Here is a 23355-nt window from a genome sequence, read left to right as displayed (position 1 = left end):
GTATTATTGGGGTGCTCTTATCAAATTACAGACGGCTCGAACTTAGTCGCGTTTCCTTTATTTTTGGCAAGTCTACTCTTTGCCCTTTCGTTTTCTTTTTCTGTTCATTACACAAATATTTTTGATTTCTTTGAATGACAACAGGTGCTAGCAAAAAGAGAAAAGTAAACTTCTTGTGGGAATTGCGAACTCAGAGACCTGCGTTATTAGTTTTATTCCGATGAAAGGAAGTCAGTTATCATTTATAACGGCCTGACATTTTTTCTGTACTTAGGGGTGAAAATACGTCAGTTTAATGTATTCTTCCTTAATTCATCAGTATCAATCATTGTCATGACAGAGAATCCACAAAGCACATGTTCTGCTTGCATTGTGGGCCCGCGAGTCTGACTTTGGATAAGGATTGAACGAACATTTAGGTTAATTATTAATTTTGATTGTGATGGCTATCATGTTCACGTCCCAACGCGCTTATTTGATTTGTTTAGCTCACCGCAAGCGATCTCGCTGCCGTTCTGTTTTCCCAGCACCTCCTGATGCCGCACCGTTCTTCGGCCGTCCAACATCCCACGGTTCCGGTCTCACATCATTTTAGGCCTGAATCCAGTGAACTATACTCTCCACATAAATTTTGACATGGGGGGGTGGGGGGAGGAGGAGATAGTTATACCTACCAAGCAGGTGGTCTGGATCATCTCATTAAACTACATGGGGATTTTTCGGCGCTCCGACGCCTATCAATCTTATCTATCCCAGCTCTTGTCTCCGCGCACACAAGAAGCGCATGGCTTCGGGGTCTTTTGTTGAGAACACTGTAGACTCTGGCGTCTAAATGCGCTCTTTTTCAGTGGTGATGTGGAGATGTCACTACTGTTTCTTTTTCTTCGTAATCTCATGGTCTTCTTTCATAATTTCATTTTCTTTTACCTACTTTCTATAATTTCGTCACGTTTGGATCAATTTCTTGCAATATTTTTGGGGAGCAAGAACTCCAATGTTTTGTAACCCAAACGTGCCTCAATTGTGTCATTCGTTAATTTCAGAAATCAATGAAGAAGTAATTCAATTGTTTGAGTGTAAGATCAAATAGGTTAACTATTGATACTTGCTTTACTGCCGTTCTCTTTTTACCTCCCCCCACGCCCCCCCCCCCCCCCCCCCCTCCCCCAACCCCCTCCATGGGGAGCAAGATCTCCATTTTGTTATTAATTTGTTTGTAGCCCCGTGGACCACCCCTTATTTTGAAGATGAATTTTACCAGAGGAACCTTAGGGTCAAAATTGCAAATTGTTCATGACTCCATTGTCTCGCAATAGTATTCCCACTAGAGACTTGAGCATTAAGAAAACCAAACCAAATGTAGAAAAATGACCAGAGAGCTGAGAGAGCCACGGAGACGATGGTAGAATTTGAGTTTAAGATCAATTTGACCTGCGGTTTCACCTTCTGAGCATTGTAGCGACTTGATGTATGGGTACATATATTGTACCCTAACCAGTGGTAGGTACCCAGAAACCATTGCAAGCTTCTGAAAATATATTTCTCAAAATATAAAACTCCTCGAGTCGTGGAAAAGCCAAGTAAATGTGAGTACGATTTCTTTCCAATTTTGTTTTTTATTTTCTCTAGCTATGTGTGATTTCAATAGAACTCTTTCCTTAATAATTCCGCATTTGTCTGGCGTAGATACGAACAAAACAAGGGTATGTGTAACGTTGTAGTTGTTGCTATGATAAAATAAACGATGCCTACATTCAATTTACCACGGACTTAGGACGGAGGTTTTTATACCCTCCTATAAACCTTTTAATCTCTTTCCTTTGTTTCCCATAATAAGTCACACGATAATTAATAAGGTTATTCGTGAAGATTTCGTGACGGGAGCTCTAGTTGATTGCAGGCTGTCAGTGGACAACTGGAATAATTTGTAGCTAAGGAACGGTCGAGATTATGTTGCGCCTTTTGAAAAGCTTGCTTGTGATAACATTTCTGTAGCAAAATTGTTGCTTTATGTTTCTCCAAGAGCTACTGGATCAACATCAACACTGTAGGTATTATTCCACCCCCGTTCCTCTCCACAGTTAAGTCACATGAGGAACTTTTCCCAAATTATGAGTTTTTTTATAACATTGTCTAAACTTTTTACTTGCATACACTTGTAGTGTTAACCCATTCGCCCCTGAACCGCCTGTAACCGCCCGTGCGAATCCACGTCCTTTCTACCCTTTGTGACATCATCAGTTTTAACGGTCAAGGACAACTTTGTCCACTAACTTGTGCAGAGTGAAGAGATCTTTCAAACCATACCAGAATGAGCACAATTCATTCAAGGACACCGGCAAAAGAAACAAAAACCATGTGACATTGACCTGAAAATCTCCATGAAAGTCTTGTTCCATTGCTCACCTACCTTTCCTTTCACCTAATCCTAAGATCCTAAAAGCTTTCCTAAAAACTCTTCCCACCAAAACAAAGCCTACTAAATGCCCAGGAAGAGAAAAAAAATGAGGCAAGAAAAGCGAAAAAAGAGGAGAGGATAGAAAGCGAAAAGTAAAAGTCAAGACTGCTGTGTCACTTTTGAACCCAAAAACTATCTCAAAATTTTGCTTTCTGCACATGCCCAAACTTCACAAGCTGATATTTTGCATCTGGATCAGAAGGCCGTGAAGTGTACAACCTGTAAACCGGTTTGTTGTAAGTTTTAGCTCTTTATAGCACGAAAGTGACCAGAAAACCACTCGACTAGCTTCAAAACACGTTTTTTGGCAAAATCTCCAGGAGGGAATGGGTTAATTTAATTGAAATACCGGTAGTTAGATCTGTAATATCGTGCCAACAGAAATACCTTACTTTCCTTGTATTTAATTTTTTGGTTGTTGTGCAGGAGTGATTTTGGAGGACGGCCACCATCAGCAAAAGGATACAGACCCCCATCTGGTGCAGGGATGAGACCAGCAAGTGGAGCAAGAGGAAGAATGGCTCCACCAAGTTGTATCCTCGTTAAAATTAAAAATATTTTGCTTTCATGAAAAAAAAAACATCAAAGCTTATTGAAATTTTTTTTTTAATCAATATTTATCCAGGGGCATCCAATTTAGCAGAGCTAGTATAAATGGAGCCCTGACACAACACAAAAACAAAGACATTAAAACACTCAAACTAGAAAATTAATCAGGTTGAAAAGGCAACATGTACCACGGGTGTTACTATTTAAAATGGTGCTTTAGCTTGATTTTAAATTCGCTGAGCATCTCTACTTGTCTAATGATTCTCGGTAGGGTGTTGTAGGTCCAAGGACTGTTTATTCTGAAGCTACCTTGGCATTTTAAATTTATCAATTTGACCATGGTTAAGTGTCACATGTCATACGTGTTTCGTCTAATTAGTGGCTATCCTATGCAATAAAAAATTTGTCTTTTTAGGTGAAAAGTCTGTTTATACTACCACATGAAAAATTTTGGCAATTTGATTGGCTTGGAGCAGTGGTATTTCTGCTTATTTTGAAATACCTATGTGTGAAAATTTCAAACCTTTTGCGGGTAGTAGTATAAACAAAGAATAGCATGATTTGTACATGACATTTGGCATAAATACTGCTCATGATATTTCGAAATTGTCTCAAATTTCACTCGCCTAACAGCTCGTGAAATTACATATAACAATTTCGAAATATCACTTGTGGTATTTATGCCAAATGTCACTACAAATCATGCTATTACACATACAAATATATACTGTGACCAGAAAAGTCAGCTTATTTTAAAGAAGCCTCACTCATAAAAAGTGTGAAAACACGTAGAGGGGTGGGGGAGATAATAACTTGAGTTAAATTCCTGACAATAGCCGATCAACTAAGTCGAATTTGATACAGTTTTTTTGTTTCATTCGTGAAAAAAAACATCAAGGCTTATTGAATATAATTTTTTTTAATCAATATTTATCCAGGGGCATCCAATTTAGCAGAGCTAGTTTAAATGGAGCCCTGACACAACACAAAAACAAGACATTAAAACATTAAAACTATAGAAAATTAATTAAGTTACAAAGGCAACATGTACTGCTGGCATTACTGTTTAAAATGGAGCTTTGGCGTGATTTTAAATTCGCCGAGCATCTCTGCTTGTCTAATGATTCTCAGTAGGGTGTTGTAGGTCCAAGGACCATTTATTATGAAGCTATACCTTGGCATTTAAAAGTTTTTGCCAAGGGAGGGTGCATCAAATCATGGCTTCTGGTGTTAAAATACACATAAGTCCATAGACAAAAACAGTTGCAGGTGGTCTTTTTAACATCCAACCTCAACTATTTAGCCTTTTTTTTAGCAGTTTATCTGCAAGTAGCATACAAATGTACAGATTATGTGTTTCTTTTCCTTTACTTGACTTAAATATGAAACATTATAGCCATGGGTAGGCCTCCAGGTAACAAAGTGTAAATTGTTTATCCTGACTGTTCCTGAACAATTTTAGAATACTAAATTAAGTGATTTAGTTTCTGAATCCTTCCTTTAAAATAAAAAAAACTAATCCTTGCTAATTAGTTTCTACTTAATTACAATCTATTTGTTTAATTCTTTCTTCTTTATTGTGTCATCTAGTCCTCATCCATATTACGATTTTTATCTCATTTATAATTTGTAAACTGTAAACTCTCCTTAGCTAGCCTTAGTCTTAATTTTATATTTTGCACGCATTGGTTCACCTTGAATAGCCTTGCTAGCTGCCTCTGTAATATTATTATGTGTTTATTAATAAAGTTTGTTTTTGTTGTTGCTGTTGTTGTTGTTAATGTTCCTTGTTTTTGTGCCTTTTTAAGGTACCGGAATGAGAATGCCCCCAGGCACTGGAATGGTATGCCGCTTATTTGGTCATTTTACATCTGTCATTATCAATTTTCAAAACTAATGGCAACCTTTATGATGTATACAGATATGTTCAATTTCCCCCTTTTTTTGCCACAAGCAAAAACCCATCATGTTTTATTTTCAGCCTTACAGCTGATAACCTGTAAACTTTCACTGACATTAAATAGGTTCCAGGTACTGCGCGACCAGGTTCCAGAGCAGGAGAAATGGGAGGAGGTAATGTGGAAAAAATATATATTTCTTTTCTTTTAAGACTGTCTACTTTAGTGATCTTGGATAGGACTTGTGTTGGGTTATCGCAGTTTAATTTCTTAGATTCGTTTGTTAACAAATTTTCACTTAAATCACATCTTAAACCTATATTTACTATACTGACGATACTGGGTACTTTTACTAAAAGAGTCATCGTAGTCAAGTGGTATGAAGCACCTTGAACTTCTGATCTGTAGGTCCAGGGTTCAATTCTTGCGGTCATGTTGTAATAATGTTGGGAAGCAGAGCTGTGACAGAGGTGTGACAGTGGTATGAGCACTCACCTCCTAGCAATGTGGCACCAGTTTCAAATCCTGGCATCGACACCATATGGGATTTGAGTTTGTTGCGGGTTCACTTTCTTGCTCCAACAGGTTTTTCTTCAGGAACTCTGATTTTCCCTTTTACAGCACTTTCAATTCGATCTAAAACATATGACACATTTAAATGAGCTCTGAAGAACTCCTAATTGCTTTATTGGTAAACAAATTACATTGTTTCCATCTGTTTTGCTGATAGCCTTGAATGCACAAATCAGAGTGGCTGACAGACCAATGACAAAGCAAGGTTTAACAGGAATGAAGACAGCTGCTGGGAGAGGTAAGAACATTAATTTATAGAATTAATCCTTTAAGCCCCAATATCCCCATATAAATTCTCCTAACTGGTCTCCATACATTTCCATAAAGAATAAATTGAGAGAATTTGACAAAAGATCAAAGCATTTTCCCTCAGGTGATTATTTTATTAGTTCTCACAACCTTTACTCTTCCTGATTGTGTTTTGGTATTGTTTAGGAGAAATTGATGTTTGTCACATCTTGGGGCTTAAAAGGATTAACAGGTTGGGAGTGGTGGCAATTTTGAAGACAGTGGAAGAAGTACAGCATTTCTCTTTTAAGTACTGCATAATTAATTTACAGACTTACCTCTCTTAATTAATTCGTATGTTAACACACAGGTCCCCAAAGAACAATCTACGATAAGTCTTACTACATGGGACAGATCCGGTAAGTGTGGGTAAAGATACACCTGTCAAGACCGTGAGGGAACAGCGCGGGGATACCGTAAAATTCCGGAAATAAGCCCCTCCATGTATAAGCCCCTCCAAATATAAGCCCCCCAAACCGGTAATGCAAAAAATCCTCCATTAAATTGCCCCTCCAAATATAAGCCCCCCAGGGGCTTGTACTTGGAAAATTGCCCTCAAATACAAAGTAAAACAAAGCAAAAACGGTAAATTTACTTCCAACTATAAGGCTAGCCCAGTGGATTTTGAAACACAAATTTCCCTCCGTAGATAAGCCCCTCCAAAAATAAGCTTCTCAAAAAGGGCCTTTGGGTTATTTGTAGAGAGAAATCTTAATATAGGGATGAACTCATGAACCTTCCTCAGGAGTCATATATAATGGAGCTACCTCTAAACAGTACACTCCATCAGCAATAGAAAAGATTAATACTTGAATGTACATGGTATCCTTTTTCATTTTCAGAGCAAAGATGATTGACTTGGCAGCAGAGATATCAAAATTGCAAAAGGAAGTTGACTCATTTAACCAGGAAAATGCTACATTTCTCACCTATGAAAAGCGGTAACTAAACATTCATAATTGTTTGTTGTCTGGTAAAGTAACAGTAAAATCACATGTACAACAGAAAAGACATTTAGGTGAAGGTTCAAATGTGCTTATGCTACATTGAGACAAAGTCATGCATGATAAATATTATTAATAGTTTTTTCAGCAGCTTGCTTGCACTAAAATAAATGGTCAGAGCCCTGTAGGAAGATTTGTTTGAAAGAGCAATGCCAATGTATTTTGTTTTAGAATTTTCATTTATATTATAATTTATTATTTCTATCTAATAGTTAAAACAGCAATACATGTTTCCAAAAATTATTGCTTGCAGAGCGGAGGGCTTGGCAAATGAAATCAAAGAACTTCAGGGACAACTAGCTGACTATAACACGGTAAAAATTAAAAATAAGAAATAAGAACAAAAATTTTCATGAATTCCCAATCTTCAAGCCTGCATTTTGATCTTCTTTGAAAGTTTCATTTTTTTCCATTGTTATTCACAGTCATGTCCTCTCTCTTTGTCATTCTTATTTTTATGCTTATTTAAAATCTCATTATTGTTATTTTTATCTTTAATAACAGCTTTTGGACAAAATAAATACAGATACTGAAATGGATGATATTATTCAAGATTACAATGCAGTAAGTGTTTTAGGTCTTATTTGACAGTAACCAAGGAGTCTTGGGAAAAAATTGTCTACTTTAACTTTACATGTATCAATTGTTTTTTGTTTCATCTTTTTTTATAGCTAAAAATGCAGAATGAACGTGAACAGAATTCTATTGACGAACTTTTCACTCAGAGACGAGAGTAAGTTCTGAAGATTCTAGGTTGCTTTTACTTCAGATGGAGCCTGTTTACTGCAGCCAGACTAAATGTACATGTATGTTAACTGCACGCATGGCACTCCCCCTATGACTTTCTTCAAGTGATAACTTGTGGATGAACCTTGTGGACATTGAGGATACAAAAACATTGTTGGTGATGCAATGAAAATATTTTTGTGTAAAAAAAATTTTCTTCTGAATCCTGACCCTTATTTACTTAGACATCTTAGGATGTCTTGCAAACACATGTAACTTATTGTTAATAGCAACCTTTTGTTATGCAACAATACTTTTAAATGAGATGACCAGTAGGTTAGAATGACATCAGGGCCTGATTTCACTGGAGATGGTAATTGTTAGCAAGAGACTAAAATATTGGAGCTGATTTGTATAATTTACATGTACCTCAACTCATGAAATTTGTTTATGGAGTAACAGTGTCTAGTAATTCCTTGTTATTTTCAATGTTTTCTCTTAAAAGCAAAGAACACCAAATTAAGCAGCTGGAACTGGAACTTGATCAAGAAAGAAGAATGGCAGAGAGTTTAGTGGAAGACATGGTAATTAAATAACATTGCTTAACAAAAGTAGTGGGTTTCACCCTACTTTATTTTTAGAACACACATAATATTTATATTACCTAAATTATTGAATACAGAGGCCAACTTAATAAAACTTTTGAAATTGTAACCACTGTTTTAGAGTCTGAAAATAATAGCTACACTTGTAAAATCTGTAAAAGTTTTATAAAATTGATGCCAAGTTGGACTGGCTACTGAAACTAACTTTTTATGACACTAGCCTTGATGTGGGTGGATAGAATGATCACTTCAGCAAGTGGGAAGAAAAGAGTTCCACCAATGCTAACAGTTGTTGATAACTTTTTTGTCCATTTTAGCCTCCTGATCAAAGAGCAAAGTATGCTAAACTAAAGAATGTTAACAATTCACTCCAGTTGGTAAGTTTTTTTTCTTTTCCTCCTTGCTTGGTTTCTTTTTCCCTCCACTTCTTTGTTTGTACCAAAGATGAGTTCAGACTTCAATAGTAATAAAGACAAGGACAGGTGCAATAATGAAATACTGACATGGACATTGCTTCCTTCTCAAGACATGAAACAGAGGGTTTTGAGAGGCATATGTAACTCTCCTAAGAGGGCCTCATTTTACATGTAGTTAAGATTCTTTTAAAAAAGAAAACAGCAGCAAAACTTTGTTAGCGCATGGCATAGCAATTGGAAATGGACAATAAGGTAAAGGCGTACACAAGCCAAAGGCCCAAACGGCCGGAGCTTATCCCGGTTTCATTAGCATGAAGCACCTAGGAGTATTGCTACTCCCCCATGGACGGAATGCTAGTCCATCGCAGGGTTACCCCCCAGCATTATGTCGCCCGTACCCATTAATGTTATACACTTGGGTGAAGAGAGACAAAGTGGAGTAAAGTTCCTTGTCTAAGGAAACAACGCGACGGGCGAGGTTTGAACCCCAGACCTCCAGATCCGGCATGCAAGGTGTTAACCACTCGGCCACACACGCGTTCACAAAATGGACGATTATTCTTAGTAATTCTTGTTGATTTTGTTGATTGTTTTTTTCTTATACTCTTCCATCATTGTATGGTATATTATTACAGTATATTCATTTCCGTTACAGGATCTTGAACGAAAGCAACAGGAATTAGATGCGCTTACAACTCGCATTCAAAACCTTGAAGATGTAAGTAGTAACATTTCCTAACTTCAAAATGAAGGGTGAACAATCTTCTGATACAACATTGTGTGCCTCTCTACATGTAGCTCATTGATTCTACGCAAACAGTTTACCTTTCTCATGAAGTATAATTACTTGTAATTTTTGTATCAAATGTGTAACAGGAAGTGTCCAGCTCTCACATCAAACAAGAAGCAGTCACACTGTATGAAAAACTGAATGAACTTGGAGAAAAGAAACAGAGTTTAGTTGATGAGATGGAGAAGGAAAATAAAGGAACTCCTGCAGAAGAAAGAGAAAGACTCCTAAAACAGGTACAATAGTTAGGATCATGAACTGTTTATCAATTATTATTCCTCGACCCCGAATGGGCTCTAAGTCAATAGCCCATGAGGCCGAAGGCCAAATGAGCTATTGACTCAGAGCCCATGAGGGCAAGAGAAATAATTGTTTTAGTAAAATCCAACTAGTTGGTCAAAAATATCAAGACAAAATAACTTTAGCAAGCAAAACGTGATTCAGCCGCCATTGTTTTGGTTTTCAAAGCCAGTGCTTTTTGCTTCTAGTGGGCTATAACATATAGCCTAGTAGTAGCTCAACCAATCAGAACACAGCATTGATAATAGCCACTACTTGGATTTTGGTAAAAATTACAAAAATGAAAATAAAAAACCTACATTCTCAGCAGATCAAAACAGGGCAGTCGCATGTTTTCCCCTTTTGTACAAAATGAAATTCTCAGTTTTCGCAACTTATTCTTGATGGCTGTAACTACAACCGTGGTCAAAACGGCTTGGGACACTTGAGGAAATTAGGCACAAAGATGCACTTTGCTAAATTAACTCATATTCTACCTCTTAAAAAGCTTGGGGATGTTGTTATAAGGGGCTATTTCTGTTCTCCCCCTCTCCCCCAAACAGCGTTGATTGTGTTGAATTAAAACGTGAATACATAACGTCAACACTGCACCGAGGGGGAAGGGGGAAGGGAAGATGCCTCAATTTGACAAGCTATTGCGTTAGTGTCCCAAGAGTTTTGACCAGGGTTGTACCACCCTTGTTGATATTGTTTTTATTTCTCGTCACTAAGAAATGTACACCGATGATTATCTATCAAAATAGTGGTCTAAAGGACTAGCCGTCCTTTAGTCATCCATTACGATGCTTTAACTATAACTGTTAGCAGCATTAGTTAGTTCCTTCAGATTTACACTTGTGAGAGCATTGGTTGTAGAAAATTTAAGTGTTAACTGACATCCCATCATTAATTAAAAGCATTTAATTCTAATAGCGTGTATCTTCCATTAGTTCTGTGAGGACCATTGCTGAAGAAGAACATCACTCCAGTGCTTAGTTTAATATCTCAATGTGGTGTGGACTCTGGAGTTAATGGGAGAGATAGACAAGTCATGTAGTAATTTAATAATTTATTTTTTAATTTTATTTCTTTGCTTAAAGGTGAAAGAAGACAACCAGGAGATTGCCAGCATGGAACGAAAGTATGTGACCATTCTTTAATCGTTTTAGTTTTCACAGTTTATATTAACAGTCTTTTGTAGAAAACGCTCACCCAAAAACAAAAAACCTACAATGTTGGCAAAGCGCTAGCTTGTAAGATAGTTTTCAAAGCTAAAATCAATAAATCTGTCTTTGAATCCAAGTAAAAGAACCTTGCATACAACGAGGTTTTAAAGCGTTTTTGTCGTTTGTTTAGGACTGCTGAACTTAGAGAGAAGATTGAAACATTGAATGGAGAGATTCAACAGTTGGATATGGACCTTGAAGAACACCAAGGTAAACATTTATCATTGCAGCTTGAGTTTTCTTTGTTCACTACAGAAAAAAGAATATGATTTTTCAAATAAATGAAAATAAATGTCAAAGTAGGTAGCTTGCAGGAAGTCGTAGCAGTTAAGTTTGTTTTTTCAGTGAATTACATGTAGACAATGCTTTTTCAATGCATTCAAGTGAATTAACAAAAAATTATTTTTCTTTTCAGGTGAAAGAAATGTCAAGTACAAGGAATTAAAGAAGAGAGAAGAAACGATGGATGGTAAGTCTGAACTGATCAGTAGTAAAAAATAAAAAAAGTTAAAGTTTTAATTAATTTCAACCTAGCCATTTTCTGCAATTCAAGATTTTTATGCAATTAGGAGAGTTAAATTTGGAAACGAGTTTGTTCTGTTTCCTTGTCAGATTTTCTGGATACATTTGAAGAGGTGAAGGCAAACGAACAGGTTAGTCAGCAAATTATTTCCTGGTACCCAAAAATAACTTTATTTTGTCTCCACCATTTACCACTGATTTTTAATGATAATATCATTTTAATGTGTGCAAGTCATATGTGTCATGCAGTTCCCCACCACCCTTCCCCCTATGTCCATCACCTGTGTTACTGGTTTAGCCTAGTACATCATGTGTTAGAGTCCATCCTGCTGTTTTTCCACCAAATGTGCCCCAAAGTTGGGGGGGAGAGTTAGGGGGGCTTTGGTCAAAGTAAATCGTAAATGGCCATAGCGTTTGACTTAGCTCTCATGACCTTCTTTTCACAGACGAGGAAGCAACAATTGGAGAACACAATTGTAAACATTCTGGAACACATCAGCAGAGTAAGTAAACTGTTGTATCTTCATATTAAGTACTGAGAAACAGGCGTCGGAAACTTGATGTCCATAATGCTCTTAGTCTTTTAAGTCAGGCAGTTGCAGTACTTGCAATTCACTTAGTGGAGTGTTCAAATAAATACTACAAACGTGGAAATCAGATGCCAAAGTTTCATTTATTGTTCTGTTTGTTTCAGGGAATGGTACGAACGAAGCACATGCCCAGTCCGGCAGAACTTCAACGAATGAAGGTACTTTCTCAACAGACTAGGAAAATGAGAGATATCATATTTGTCACCATCAACGTCATAATTTTATTTTCTCATTAACTTTAGGATGACTTGAATTTTAAAGAAACAGAGATGCACAAGTCGCAGTCGACTGCTGCCAGTTTAGGTTCAGGTAAGTCCTGCCTCGCTTACACGTAAGAACTATTTCACTTTTAATTTGCGATTTATAGCAACAAGATGAAAGTTATTGCAACTTCAAAAACTCACGCCGTGCTTTAGAATGGTCTCGTGAAGTACAATCACGTAACGTAGATCTAACGTTTGGATATGGTGCTTTGGAAAGGTCTTGTGATGTAATTATGTGTCCTAGACCTGTTATTTGTACACGACGCTTTGGAATGGTCTCATGATGTACGAGCACGTGACCTAGATACGGCGCTTTGGAATGGTCTCGTGATATACACTGTACAATCACGTTACCGATAAGATCAACCGTCTGTGGAAGACGTTAAGATAACGCCAAAGTATATCGTTTCACTGACAAAAACTTTGCTTCGAGTCCGTATTTTTTCATTATTTAATATATTAATGTAACTTGCGGTTCGTTTTTATATTCGTTCTTTTTCCCGGTGATCAGAACACACCCGGCTGCAGATGGATCTGGAAAAAGTTGAACAGGTTAGAATTATATTGTAATGCCAACAAACACTTGTTTTTGTAAAACTTTTGTTATAATAGCGGTATTATAACATGAACTTTATTTCCACTCATTTAACAGTTAGAAACAAAAATAACAACGGAACTGGAATCTTTGAAAGAGAGGATCGACACAATGACTCAGGTGAAGTTATTTTTTCAAAACGTTCTTCATATAACATAGCTTTGGTGGAGGAAGATCTACCTTGGGTTCCAGAGGCTTTGTCATGCGCGGTTTCCGGTTTCGGTCAAGTCTTAAAAAGTGACCCGCGCGAAAAGCCTCTGGACCAGAGCGCCATCCCTTTGATAGCGCCGAGCCAATTACAACCCTACGTACACCAAAACATCCAGAATCTGGATGTTTTGCTGATTGGTTCCTTGGAGATATCGAATTTTTCAAATGCTCTGAATGGATTACAATCACAATAGGCGCGTGCTCGGAACGCGGCACGTCTTTGGCCGAAGGCCGAAGACGTGTTGGCCTGTGGCCGACGAAGCTCCTCGTCGCACGCGAGAAAAAACCTCTGGTACCCATGGTAAGGAAGATCAGATTAACGTTCCTTTTTTTACTACTTAGGAACTTGAGACGTACAGTGACTTGGATACTCTAAGAGAACAGTCTGAAGAAAAGAAACGGGTTAGTTAACAATCCCTGTGTACGGCTGTCTAGAAAACAACCGATTTTGTAATGTAAGTGTTAAATAATCAATCCATAATTTCCTCCCTCTTAGCTACCTCTCTTACCGTGAATTGCACTCGGGGGAGGGGAGGGCGGGGGGACACTGGACATTATTTAGGGGAGGTTTACCATCGATAGTCGAGACTACGTGTCACGTATCTTTGTTGTGGGCCAATGTTATGTTTGGTTTAAATTCTATTTTGGGGTATAGTATTGTTTGATGATAAGAACAAATGAAACAAATACGAAATTGGACCACAAGTGAAAAGAAAGAGGGATTTAAATTTGGATTTAAACGTCAAGGTTTCAAGGCCTTACGATCAAGGGTTACTTAGATTAAATGTCTTTCAATTTTTTGATTTCTTTGCCAGCGTCTGTACGAGGAAAAGAAAGTATTGTCATCAAGAAAGGAAACATTTAAACAACGTAAGTCTCCGTTGTTTGTTTTTCTTTTTCTTCCGCTTTCTGTTTTCAATCGATATCTGTGGATGAATATGGTCGTTTTTCAGGGCAAGTTGATGCTGGGTTTTCAAAGAATCAATCTTTTTCACGTTATGTTAAGAAACTGTCAATTCAAGTGCATTGCATCATGGATAATCCATGATTGCGTGTGCCTTGCTGAAAGCATAAATAAATGTGTGGAGGGGAAATTTTACATTTATCAGAAAAAAGTTCTGGAAACCTCGGGCTGTGGCAACCATGTCTGGGCAGCCTTCGATAATCATTATTTAAGTAGGAAGTTGGTCGTTCTGAAACTCGTTAAATTTCAATTTCATTGCACTATTGTTGTTGTCAGGGTGAAGTCCATTGTAAATAGCCTGAGCTGTTTACGTACAGTAGTTTAGGGTTCGGAGTCAAAAGGGTACGGACGATAAGAAAGTGATTATCGTGAGGCAAACGATGAACTAGACTTTCGTGCATGAAACACAATATTATTTAAAATAAAAACTTTCGTTATATAAAAAGGAGATTTATCAGTCCTCTTCTTCTGTATCATTCAGATGTCCAGCGACTGTCCTCATTCTATGATGCCACAAGAAGCAAACTGATGGAAAACGAGACACATTCCCAGGTATTTTTTTGTAGACGAGACCAATCATTAATTTTTGCATCAAGCGGTGTTGACTCGTATGATTAGCTTATGTTCCACAGTAGCTTGGATGCCATGCTTCTTTTACCTGCTCAAATTTCGTGCTCAACCTGAAGATCTTCTTAGTCTCTATTGTCTCTTTAAGTGCAGTACTTCAATAACAGTCGCTTAAGCTTCGCAATATACCGATGTTTCCCCGCCAGCAGACTTAAAGAGTAACAGACAAACCTGTTCGTACTGGTTTGTATTGTATCCCCTCTTTTCAGTATCATAAACTTTATCATCGTCTTGTTTTCAGCTTGGTAATCTGGAACGGAAGTGGCAGCATCACGAACAGAACAACTTTGTAATGAAGGAGTGTATCCTTTTATGTGTCTTGAACATTGTCACCCGTAAAATAGGTGCAGGAAATCCGCGTGCTGTGATTGGTTTATATAATGATTATAGTTTTTATTACACCAAAGATACACCTTTGACGTTATAGTTTTTGTATGGTTTTCGTTCTGAAACTTTTGGTGGGAAACAGGCTCCTTTATAATTGTCATGTGATTTTTAACTAGCCAATGAGAGCGCGTGGGGAGGGATTTCAGCTACCTAAACAAACTCTTTAAAGCACAAGCCTATGTTTAAGTTGTACGCGAGTCGTGCAGACATCGTACATTATCATGTTATATACCATGAAATAAAACAGTTTTTTGAAGTATAAAATCCTTAGCTTTGATTAGTTATCGCTCAAAAGAGTATGGAGAGCGACTATCGTCCCATGAAACAAAATGTGACCGAGCAGTTGGAGGATATTAACAAGCTTTTGATTCAGTCTCTCTCTAAATAACTCAGCGTAAACACACGGCTTACATGTTATAACTCAGCCTAGTTGGAGGATATTAACAAACTTTTGATTCAGTCTCTCGCTAAACAACTCAGTGTGAACACACGGTTTACATGTTATAACTCAGCTTGAACGCGTGCTTTGTACATATTATTTAAAGAGTTGTACGTGTTGTGTCATGTTACTTTCGGCAGTTTTGTGGAGTCGAAAGCGTGTTTCACCTGTCATATTCAGTTGTATATATCGCATAACATCCTGTCATGAATGACTTTGGCAACGTTTATTAAACTTTCCTCACTCCTACAGCATAAAGCGTGTATTTATTTGTTGTTGTTGTGGTTGTTTTCTTTTCTACAACTGCAATTAGGACTCTTCTGTTCTCTACAATTTGTATTTGTATCGTTTTTCAGTGGGTGAAATTCGCAGAAAGAGTTGTCTTGAATGTTATACACTTAATGTCAGGTCCCAAGGGAAACAGTTAGTTTTGTTTTCCCGAGAGTCCTGATGTTTCCCGAGACGAAGTCGAGGGAAACATCAGGACTCGAGGGAAAACAAAACTAACTGGTTTCCCGAGGGACCTGACATTAAGTATTTTGTTATATTTCTAGACTTTCACTTCAACAGCAACAAAAGAATAACCGGAGCGAACCAAAACAGTCGACTCGGTACTTATAACAACACAAATTTAATTCTCAAAACCACTGAATGAATGATTTACAAACAAAAGTACTTTCCTTATATTATCTGCATCTTTTTCCTCCACTAGCTGCTGTTTTTCTTCTGCGAACTTCTGGGATAACTTTAAAAATCGTTGCTTTTTAGCTTGAGGCTTCGTGATTGTGTTGTTGTGTGCATTCACGAAAAAGAAAACTGGCAGGACCTGGCGGTGTTTTTGCCGCCTTTTGTCACGCCACTTTCCACCATGCTTTGATCACGTGCCGCAATGTATCCCGAGCGGGGTACATTGCTTAATGTATCACGATCGGGATACATTTGATTTTAGTCAAGGTCATGTGACCAAGAATCAACCAATGGCAGTCCCTGTTTAGTTGAGTGAAAGTCTAGGAATATAACAATAATGTTTGTCCCTTGCGTGTAACGGGACCTACCACCGGCTTATGGTTGCCATATACTGTGAGGTTGAAGTGGCAGCAGTTGTTACGGCATATATCATCATCATTACCATCATCATCATCATCATCATCATCATCATCATCATCATCATCATCATCATCATCATCATCATCATTATTATCGTCATCATTATCATATACTTGGGCCGTAGTTAATCCGGGCCAGCAAAAAACTAATGTGCAAGCATTCACCCTTAAAACATGCTTGGCGTTCGGAATTCAATAATTGACTTACTTTATTATGAAAACAACATAATTTATGAGCCGGCAGCTACTTAGAGGCGCATAGCGCTGGTGCTTTAGAGTCCGTTTGAAGGTTTTTGGCAAAATTATAAACAACGCTCAGGAGATCAAGATTGTGACTAATGACTAGTAATGTGTCCGCGTTATGTTTGATTTTATATGAAGGGTGCGGGGACAAAAATTGAATGCACATACAGGGCTAAGCCCCACCTGCTTTCAATTAAAATAAATACGTACGTGCCGAGTGTTTTTATTTTTCAATCAGTATTCATTTTTCAAATCCACCGAGAAATGATAATTGCGTGTACAGACCGCTTCCTAATTTGTTATGAGAAAAACAAAATTGGGAATCCTCGCCATTTTCACGTTTTAACTATGTGAGCATACATTCTACGAAAAAACATGTGATGCCACACACGAACCGCAGTTTATTTTCATTGTTATTTTAAATCTATTTTAGGCAATGAAAAAGACTTCATCATTTCATGCACGTGCTTTTAATTAATAAGCCTTTAATGAAGTTGCCAAGGGGCGTCCGTCAGACGCCTTGTTTTCCTCAAGAAATCACTAAAATACTTGCTTCTACGGGAAGAGGTGAGTTTTGCATCCTTTGCATTAATTTTAAAATTTGCTCCTTCACTCTTGATCTGCTATGTAGCCGGCAAATGTAAGAATTGCTACACTTCGAAACAGAGAAACAAATAACGTAACAATACAAAGCCGCAGTTAGAAACTAAAAAACTGCAAATCCCATAGCGGAAACATTGTTCGAAAATTTTTCACAAGAGAATGGGATTAAATCGTCCTCAACATAGCCGCCTTTTTATACGTTAATCATTGGGAGCTTAGTTTTGTTCTTAATATTAAATCTATTTGTTTATCTGCCATTTTTAATCTTCAATTATTGTACAACGCATAAATACTTATTTTAATATTAGCTATTATTTATTTTTAATGAAGTATTGGTTATTTTTTAAGATATCTTCTAAGATAAGACTATTACAATGGTTTTAATTGAAAAAGACGATTGACACCTTAAAGAGGCGATAACGTAATAGCTATATCTATAATTATACCATTTCGAGGCTATATTGCTTTTATCGAGTGCACAACATTAAATGAACATCAACTGTGGTCTGTGTTAAAGACGATTTACACCAACCAATTAGAAAAGCGAGTAGCCAGAGGGTCCTGCCGACTTCATATTCGGTAGAAACACTCAATTCTTTCATGAACGCTGCTTACTTTGCACCAACCTTTAAAATATTGCTGGTACTAACCAAATTTTTCCACGAATTATTAGCTTCCTCTTGAACACCTCGAGGAGACACAACATCATGGTAAGTCTCCACGACAGTGTGGTAAGCTTCAAGTATGTAGATAAGCAAAGTTATGTTTAGTGTTTTTCTCCTCTGTCGAATGCGTTTCATGATACATCCCTCGCCATGGTTTTAACTTTTGATTCTGTGGTCGTTAAAAGGTAACTAGGGTTTAGTTCTGCTTGCTAAAGATTGTTTATTACAGGTGATTTTGTCGTTAAGTTTTGGATGTACGCTTTACAAGAACAACTTTCCGTGCATATGGAAATGAAACACCCGTTTTGTGGGGTAGCAGAAAAAAGCGTTTCACGTTCAAAAACGTAACAGGGATATTATGTCATATTTCTAATCCGCTGATTTTGTTTTTTACTATTTTCTCAACTGTCCAGATAGAATTACGTTTTAGACCATCAGACACAATAAATAATAAAAAACATTCTCATTCTAGAAGAATTGCGTTTATTGGAAGTGAATCCTTGAATGCGAATATTAAAATTCAACGTGTTTAATTTGATCGATTCACTGCTTGTAACAACCAAATTACTCACTACCCTATGATAAGACGTGTTCACGGCCTACCTCACCCAATATAAATTAATACATATGCGATGTTAGATAAAATATTTTATTTTTTTCCCTGCCTAGTTAATGCTAATTTTGTCATGTTTCAGAGATCAACGGAACTGTGACGAACTGCCAATCAAAATCGAAAGCAGATGTAAAAAATCAAACTCTAAATTCGTCGTTATTGTGTTTTTTTTATTACTTTAACAACAAACCATTACTGATTATAACTTCGCTTTGCGTGGTACTCAGAGAGTTAAAAGTTAATTTTCTCCCTCTTTCTCACTCTATCTCTCTTTCCTTTTGCCTTAAGCGCTTAAAAAACTAAGTTGCCGATTGCTATGAACAGCTGCCTGCGTAAATGGAATATGATTATTTTTCGAACGATTATATGGTCTCGATGCGACGGAAATTACCAAAGAAAAAAACGCATTTTCGTCATAACGCATTCAATAAGCTTACAATTAGGGCACAGGATGGCGGCCATAAACAATAATGTCACTTGTTTTTGTTTTGTTTTGTTTTGTTTTGTTTTGTTTTGTTTTTCGTCTTCTTTTTTATTGCACGCTTTTGAGTATAACATGTCCTACATACTATATTTAGGTATAATATAAGATGCGAATGTAAGTGTTAATTTAAAATTTCAAGACCAGTCAACCAAAATATTATAATGAAACAGCATACAGAATGAAACATTCAGTAACAGAAAATTGCCATTTGATCATTTCACGCACAGCAATAACGGATCCCTGCCAAATGTGTATTTGATTAAAACCATGTGCATATTAATTAGCTAATTAACTTAAACAGGGTGGATTTCCACTGTCAGGTCAGAATGTTTATGCGCGTACGCGCAAAAAAGTTTTATACGTAAACAGAGGCCATGTATGCGGTAAGGTCGCGCGCAAACGTAAAAGTTGACCGAGCAACCTTAAATAAATCGTTGAATGCGTGAAAAAAGTAAACCATAGTAATTCTAGTTGCCTTAGATTTTAAAACTTCTTTTGTGTGATTCCATGAATGCTCATTCTTGACCATACTTTTCTGTATTATTAACACAAAAGTAAGCTTGGTGTAAGTGATCTTTATATCTGCTTCAAGTGAGGTTAGGATTCATCTCAATATTATCTTGGTTTGTATGAAATAATAGCCGTTGACGTGAGAGAGCTGGCGCAATGTCGTATCAAAACTAAATCAACCTCAGCGGGCATTTTAGTAGCCTCCCACGCTGACGCAGGAACGCGTGTCAACCCCTAAGATCGTCTGCGTGGGAGGCTAGCTTTATAGTGGAATCTTATGCGCCATGTAGTCCCCTTTGCTCTTCTATAAAGAATAGTATGTTTTACCCCCGATCGGGGCATCACGAGATAGAATTTCCCATCACCACCCTTTGCGCTCGGTACATAAGTGCGTTTTGCAAAATTTTAGCCACATTAAATTTCTGTCTTTCGCACGTTTTCGCGTCGCAAAAATGTTTCATTCTCTCCGCCTCAAGATGCAGAAGGCTTTCGCGCTGTCTGCCAAACTTGTCCAGTTTTATGGTGCTGTTTCTGGCCATTCCAGCTCCTTGAGTCTGTCTTTACCCTTTCTCTCTCGGAAGTCCTCCTCCAGGTCGTCATCGATCTTCCGGTCGCTTCCAACGTAGCGTTAATACATAATCGCGATGGTTCTTAAACAAAGTATATTACTTGCATTTAGGCAGATGATGACTAACTGATACTGGGTAATTTTATAGCAGCCATTATTATCTTTGTACATAACTAACGTAATACACCTTTTATTCAGGAGAGGCTTTCTGATGAACAAATTGAAGGTAATGTCAGTAGGAGTGAGCCGGCCCCAGCCCTCTCCCTTCCTTTATCTCATATGAGCCCTGGACAACGAGTTAGATTATCAGGTTATGTACAAGTTGCTGGTTTGTACATGACGTCATGGCGGCCATGTTGATGGTCAAGAACAAAAGCATTTCTTTCCTCTGGGAACTAAACTCTATTTTCATATAAATTTTTTGAGAAAAAATTCTATTCTACTGTATTGACCCCCAACATGGGCACCTTGTCACGTGGTTGCAAACCAAGAATACGTCCTTTTCGTGAAATGAACTCTCAGCCAATCAAAGCAGTGAAGAAATTCGAAGAGTGGAGTATAAGATCAGTGAAGTTTTTAAGATTTCATCAAGATAATATTAAGAAAGGATTTAACAGGGATTAGGCAGAGATAAGTCACGATTGGGAAAATAGTTTTAAGTGTGTGAAAGTCTGCCTTGAGGTCGTTTGTACTGTCATGATGCCAATAAACATTTGCCATTCACTTAGAATACAAGGACGCCTTCTCGTTGTTCGATCGAGATCAGAATGGCATTATCACAACGCGAGAACTTGGTGCCATAATGAGATCCTTGGGATTCAACCCGACTGAAGAGGAATTACAGACGATGATCAACGAGGTCGATTATGATGGTGAGTGAAGGGTCAGGTCTTTAACTATACCAATCCCCCTTTCTTCCTTTTCTACAAATACTTTACGAGTGGTATTCGTTAGTAATGGCTCAGCACGGAGCAACTGTCTTAATAAGAAAATCCAACTTCGTCCAAGACAACCTTTTTATATCTTAACTGTCATTCGCTCAAGTTGGTAAACTCGATCTCTTTAAAATAAAATCTCTCATGCGGTGTTGGCAGATCTAATCTGAAAAAAGATCTTACTCGTGTTTCACTTTCAGTTCCGCGTACGAGGGGAATTTTTTAGTCATAGTAAGGCTTCGATATTCTAAATCGGGAATGTGGTTTTGTCTCGATTATTAAACCGCACCTATACTCTGAGGAAGAGGTATAAACAGGAGCATGGCATGATTACTTGAAGATAATGTTCATTAGTTTAACTTTTTGTATCAGGAAACGGAGTGATTGACTTTCCCGAGTTTGTGAAATTGATGGAAGATCAAAAGAAACCAGACGAACGAGAAGCCGACATGATGTTGGCGTTCAGAGTGTTCGACGCCGACAACAAGGGGTACATCGAGTCAGCGGAGTTACGCTACATTATACTAAATATGGACAAAAGAATACCACGTGACGAGCTTGACGAGCTTATAGCAATTGCTGACTTAGAAAGAGACCGAAAAATAAGCTATCAAGGTAGGGGAGCTTAATAATCTTATAATTATTCATAATGTTTTTAAACTAGCACCTCATACGTTCAAACTTTGCCTCTAGTTCACAGCGTCACAGTTTCGCCTTAAATCTGACGTGCCATTCGCCTTTAACCATTCGCGGACATTTTTGATCGCCGTCAAAATGCTGAGAAGGCCTGAGCACTAATCATTATCATTACGCCTCCACAAAGATGTTCGCCTTAAATCTCTTGTACACAGTAATATTTGTTTTTAATTTTTATGGTTTTTAACTTTTAGAATTTGATTTAAGGGCCTACTGGTAACCAGACAGGTAGTTAGTGTTGACTGGTTCTTTCAACGGTTATACTGAAACCAAACTAAATCGTGATTGGTTGACGCGTGTTTTTCTCCCGCTCAAACAAGGGAGTGTGCACCTGTTTTGAGATGTGACTGGCTCATTTAATAGCCAGCACGTATTGTGCTTGACCAGATATTACTCTTGGTTTTAGTTTCCCAACGGTCAATAGAAAACCTTTATTTCTAACCAAATATGGTGAACACCCTTGAAGGTATTGGATCCCAAACACACTGTAAACTACAAAAAAAAGGGTGGCAGTTGGCAGCCTGCAAATAAACTTTGTATATTCCTCTTTCCTCACTCTCATGATAATATTTGCAGAATTCCTTGATCTGGTAGAGAACCATAGTGGAATTTTCACCTGATTAAATTACAAGACATCGCCCGCTTTACAAAGCCTACTGATGGCATACACAAATACTGCGTCAAGCCTAGAACCGAACAAGACAATTGGTTGTATATAACGATTTCATGCTTCCGATACAAAGAGCGACTTTTTCACCCAAAAAAGACACTCTAATGATGTCTTACTTCAAGTCTAAAGTAATGAAAATCGCCCGCTGACTAGCTCACGGATCCATGACGTGTGGTCCTAGCTAATTGCTGCGATGTCTACCTGAGTGTGTAACTAATGCATAGTATCAAACTGCGTGAAAAAGTATGGGGTGCTACTGGACTAAGGCATTGATAACATTGTCATTCAGAAATCGCTGTTTCTGGTTAATCTTAAGAAGTTTAGCCCGGTGCCATACATACTGACGTTGTGAAAATACAGCGTTTAGAGGTTCTAGTACTCAGAAGAAGTATATTCAGGAAATTCTATTAATTTACTCCGCTCACGCCAAGAAATTCGTTTGCTTCTCAACGCATCTGCTGCATCGTTTTCTGGAACTGACTGGTTCGGCCTAGGAAGCACTGTGCGATGCATCTTGGGAAGGATGAGAAGTGCTAAGCGAGCCCACTGTAGAGACAATATCCACGCAAATCGCATAATAAAATGAGCGAGGTCATGCGCCGTAGAGAGAAGTGTTAAGTTAACCGTATAACTGGACTAAAAAAAGTGTTTCAAAACAATCTACACAGCCGCTGCTGATCAAAATACTTTTTGAATTTGATCGCTTTTTTAAGCTTTAAAATGTCGTAAACAGTCGAATTCATTTCAATACATGCTAGAGGGGAGATATATTCGGAGGTAGGAGCTTATAGCCGGATGTATTTTTTTGTTTACGGGTAGATGGGCCTATAAATGGGGGGAGGATTATAAGTAG

General features: G+C 37.7%; 2 protein-coding genes across 2 annotated transcripts; both read left to right on the top strand.

The window, feature by feature from the left end:
* The first annotated feature begins 1511 nt into the window (after positions 1-1511).
* LOC140953535 (intraflagellar transport protein 74 homolog) lies at positions 1512-15679 on the top strand. Its single transcript, XM_073402941.1, has 29 exons — positions 1512-1586; positions 2885-2991; positions 4404-4421; positions 4816-4850; positions 5032-5080; positions 5636-5716; positions 6077-6125; positions 6609-6707; positions 7024-7084; positions 7275-7334; positions 7442-7503; positions 8002-8080; positions 8419-8478; positions 9173-9235; positions 9394-9543; positions 10687-10727; positions 10943-11022; positions 11228-11281; positions 11425-11465; positions 11781-11837; positions 12029-12082; positions 12167-12233; positions 12699-12739; positions 12840-12902; positions 13335-13394; positions 13808-13862; positions 14438-14508; positions 14825-14885; positions 15252-15679. Coding segments are annotated over exons 1-29 (1827 nt in total). The 5' UTR covers positions 1512-1584; the 3' UTR covers positions 15359-15679.
* Positions 15680-17732: 2053 nt separating this feature from the next.
* LOC140953543 (neo-calmodulin-like) lies at positions 17733-23330 on the top strand. The gene is made up of 5 exons (XM_073402951.1): positions 17733-18071; positions 20400-20427; positions 20930-21073; positions 21509-21751; positions 22409-23330. Exons 1-5 carry the CDS (start codon positions 18069-18071, stop codon positions 22450-22452), a joined length of 462 nt encoding a protein of 153 aa, XP_073259052.1. The 5' UTR covers positions 17733-18068; the 3' UTR covers positions 22453-23330.
* The last annotated feature ends 25 nt before the right edge of the window (positions 23331-23355 follow it).

This window comes from Porites lutea, chromosome 12, assembly GCF_958299795.1.
Source record: "Porites lutea chromosome 12, jaPorLute2.1, whole genome shotgun sequence".
In the NCBI taxonomy this organism is placed as follows: domain Eukaryota; kingdom Metazoa; phylum Cnidaria; class Anthozoa; order Scleractinia; family Poritidae; genus Porites; species Porites lutea.
Note: the sequence above shows the minus strand (reverse complement) of the source record. Positions and strands in the feature narration are given on the sequence as shown.

What these genes read in the sequence shown, in the direction of transcription:
- LOC140953543 (XM_073402951.1), top strand. An exon ending in CAACGAGGTCGATTATGATG is followed by an intron (nt 21,074 to 21,508) that starts GTGAGTGAAGGG and finishes TTTTTGTATCAG; the next exon opens with GAAACGGAGTGATTGACTTT. An exon ending in CCGAAAAATAAGCTATCAAG is followed by an intron (nt 21,752 to 22,408) that starts GTAGGGGAGCTT and finishes TAATATTTGCAG; the next exon opens with AATTCCTTGATCTGGTAGAG.
- LOC140953535 (XM_073402941.1), top strand. An exon ending in GAGAGAAGAAACGATGGATG is followed by an intron (nt 11,282 to 11,424) that starts GTAAGTCTGAAC and finishes TTTCCTTGTCAG; the next exon opens with ATTTTCTGGATACATTTGAA. An exon ending in TGCTGCCAGTTTAGGTTCAG is followed by an intron (nt 12,234 to 12,698) that starts GTAAGTCCTGCC and finishes CCCGGTGATCAG; the next exon opens with AACACACCCGGCTGCAGATG.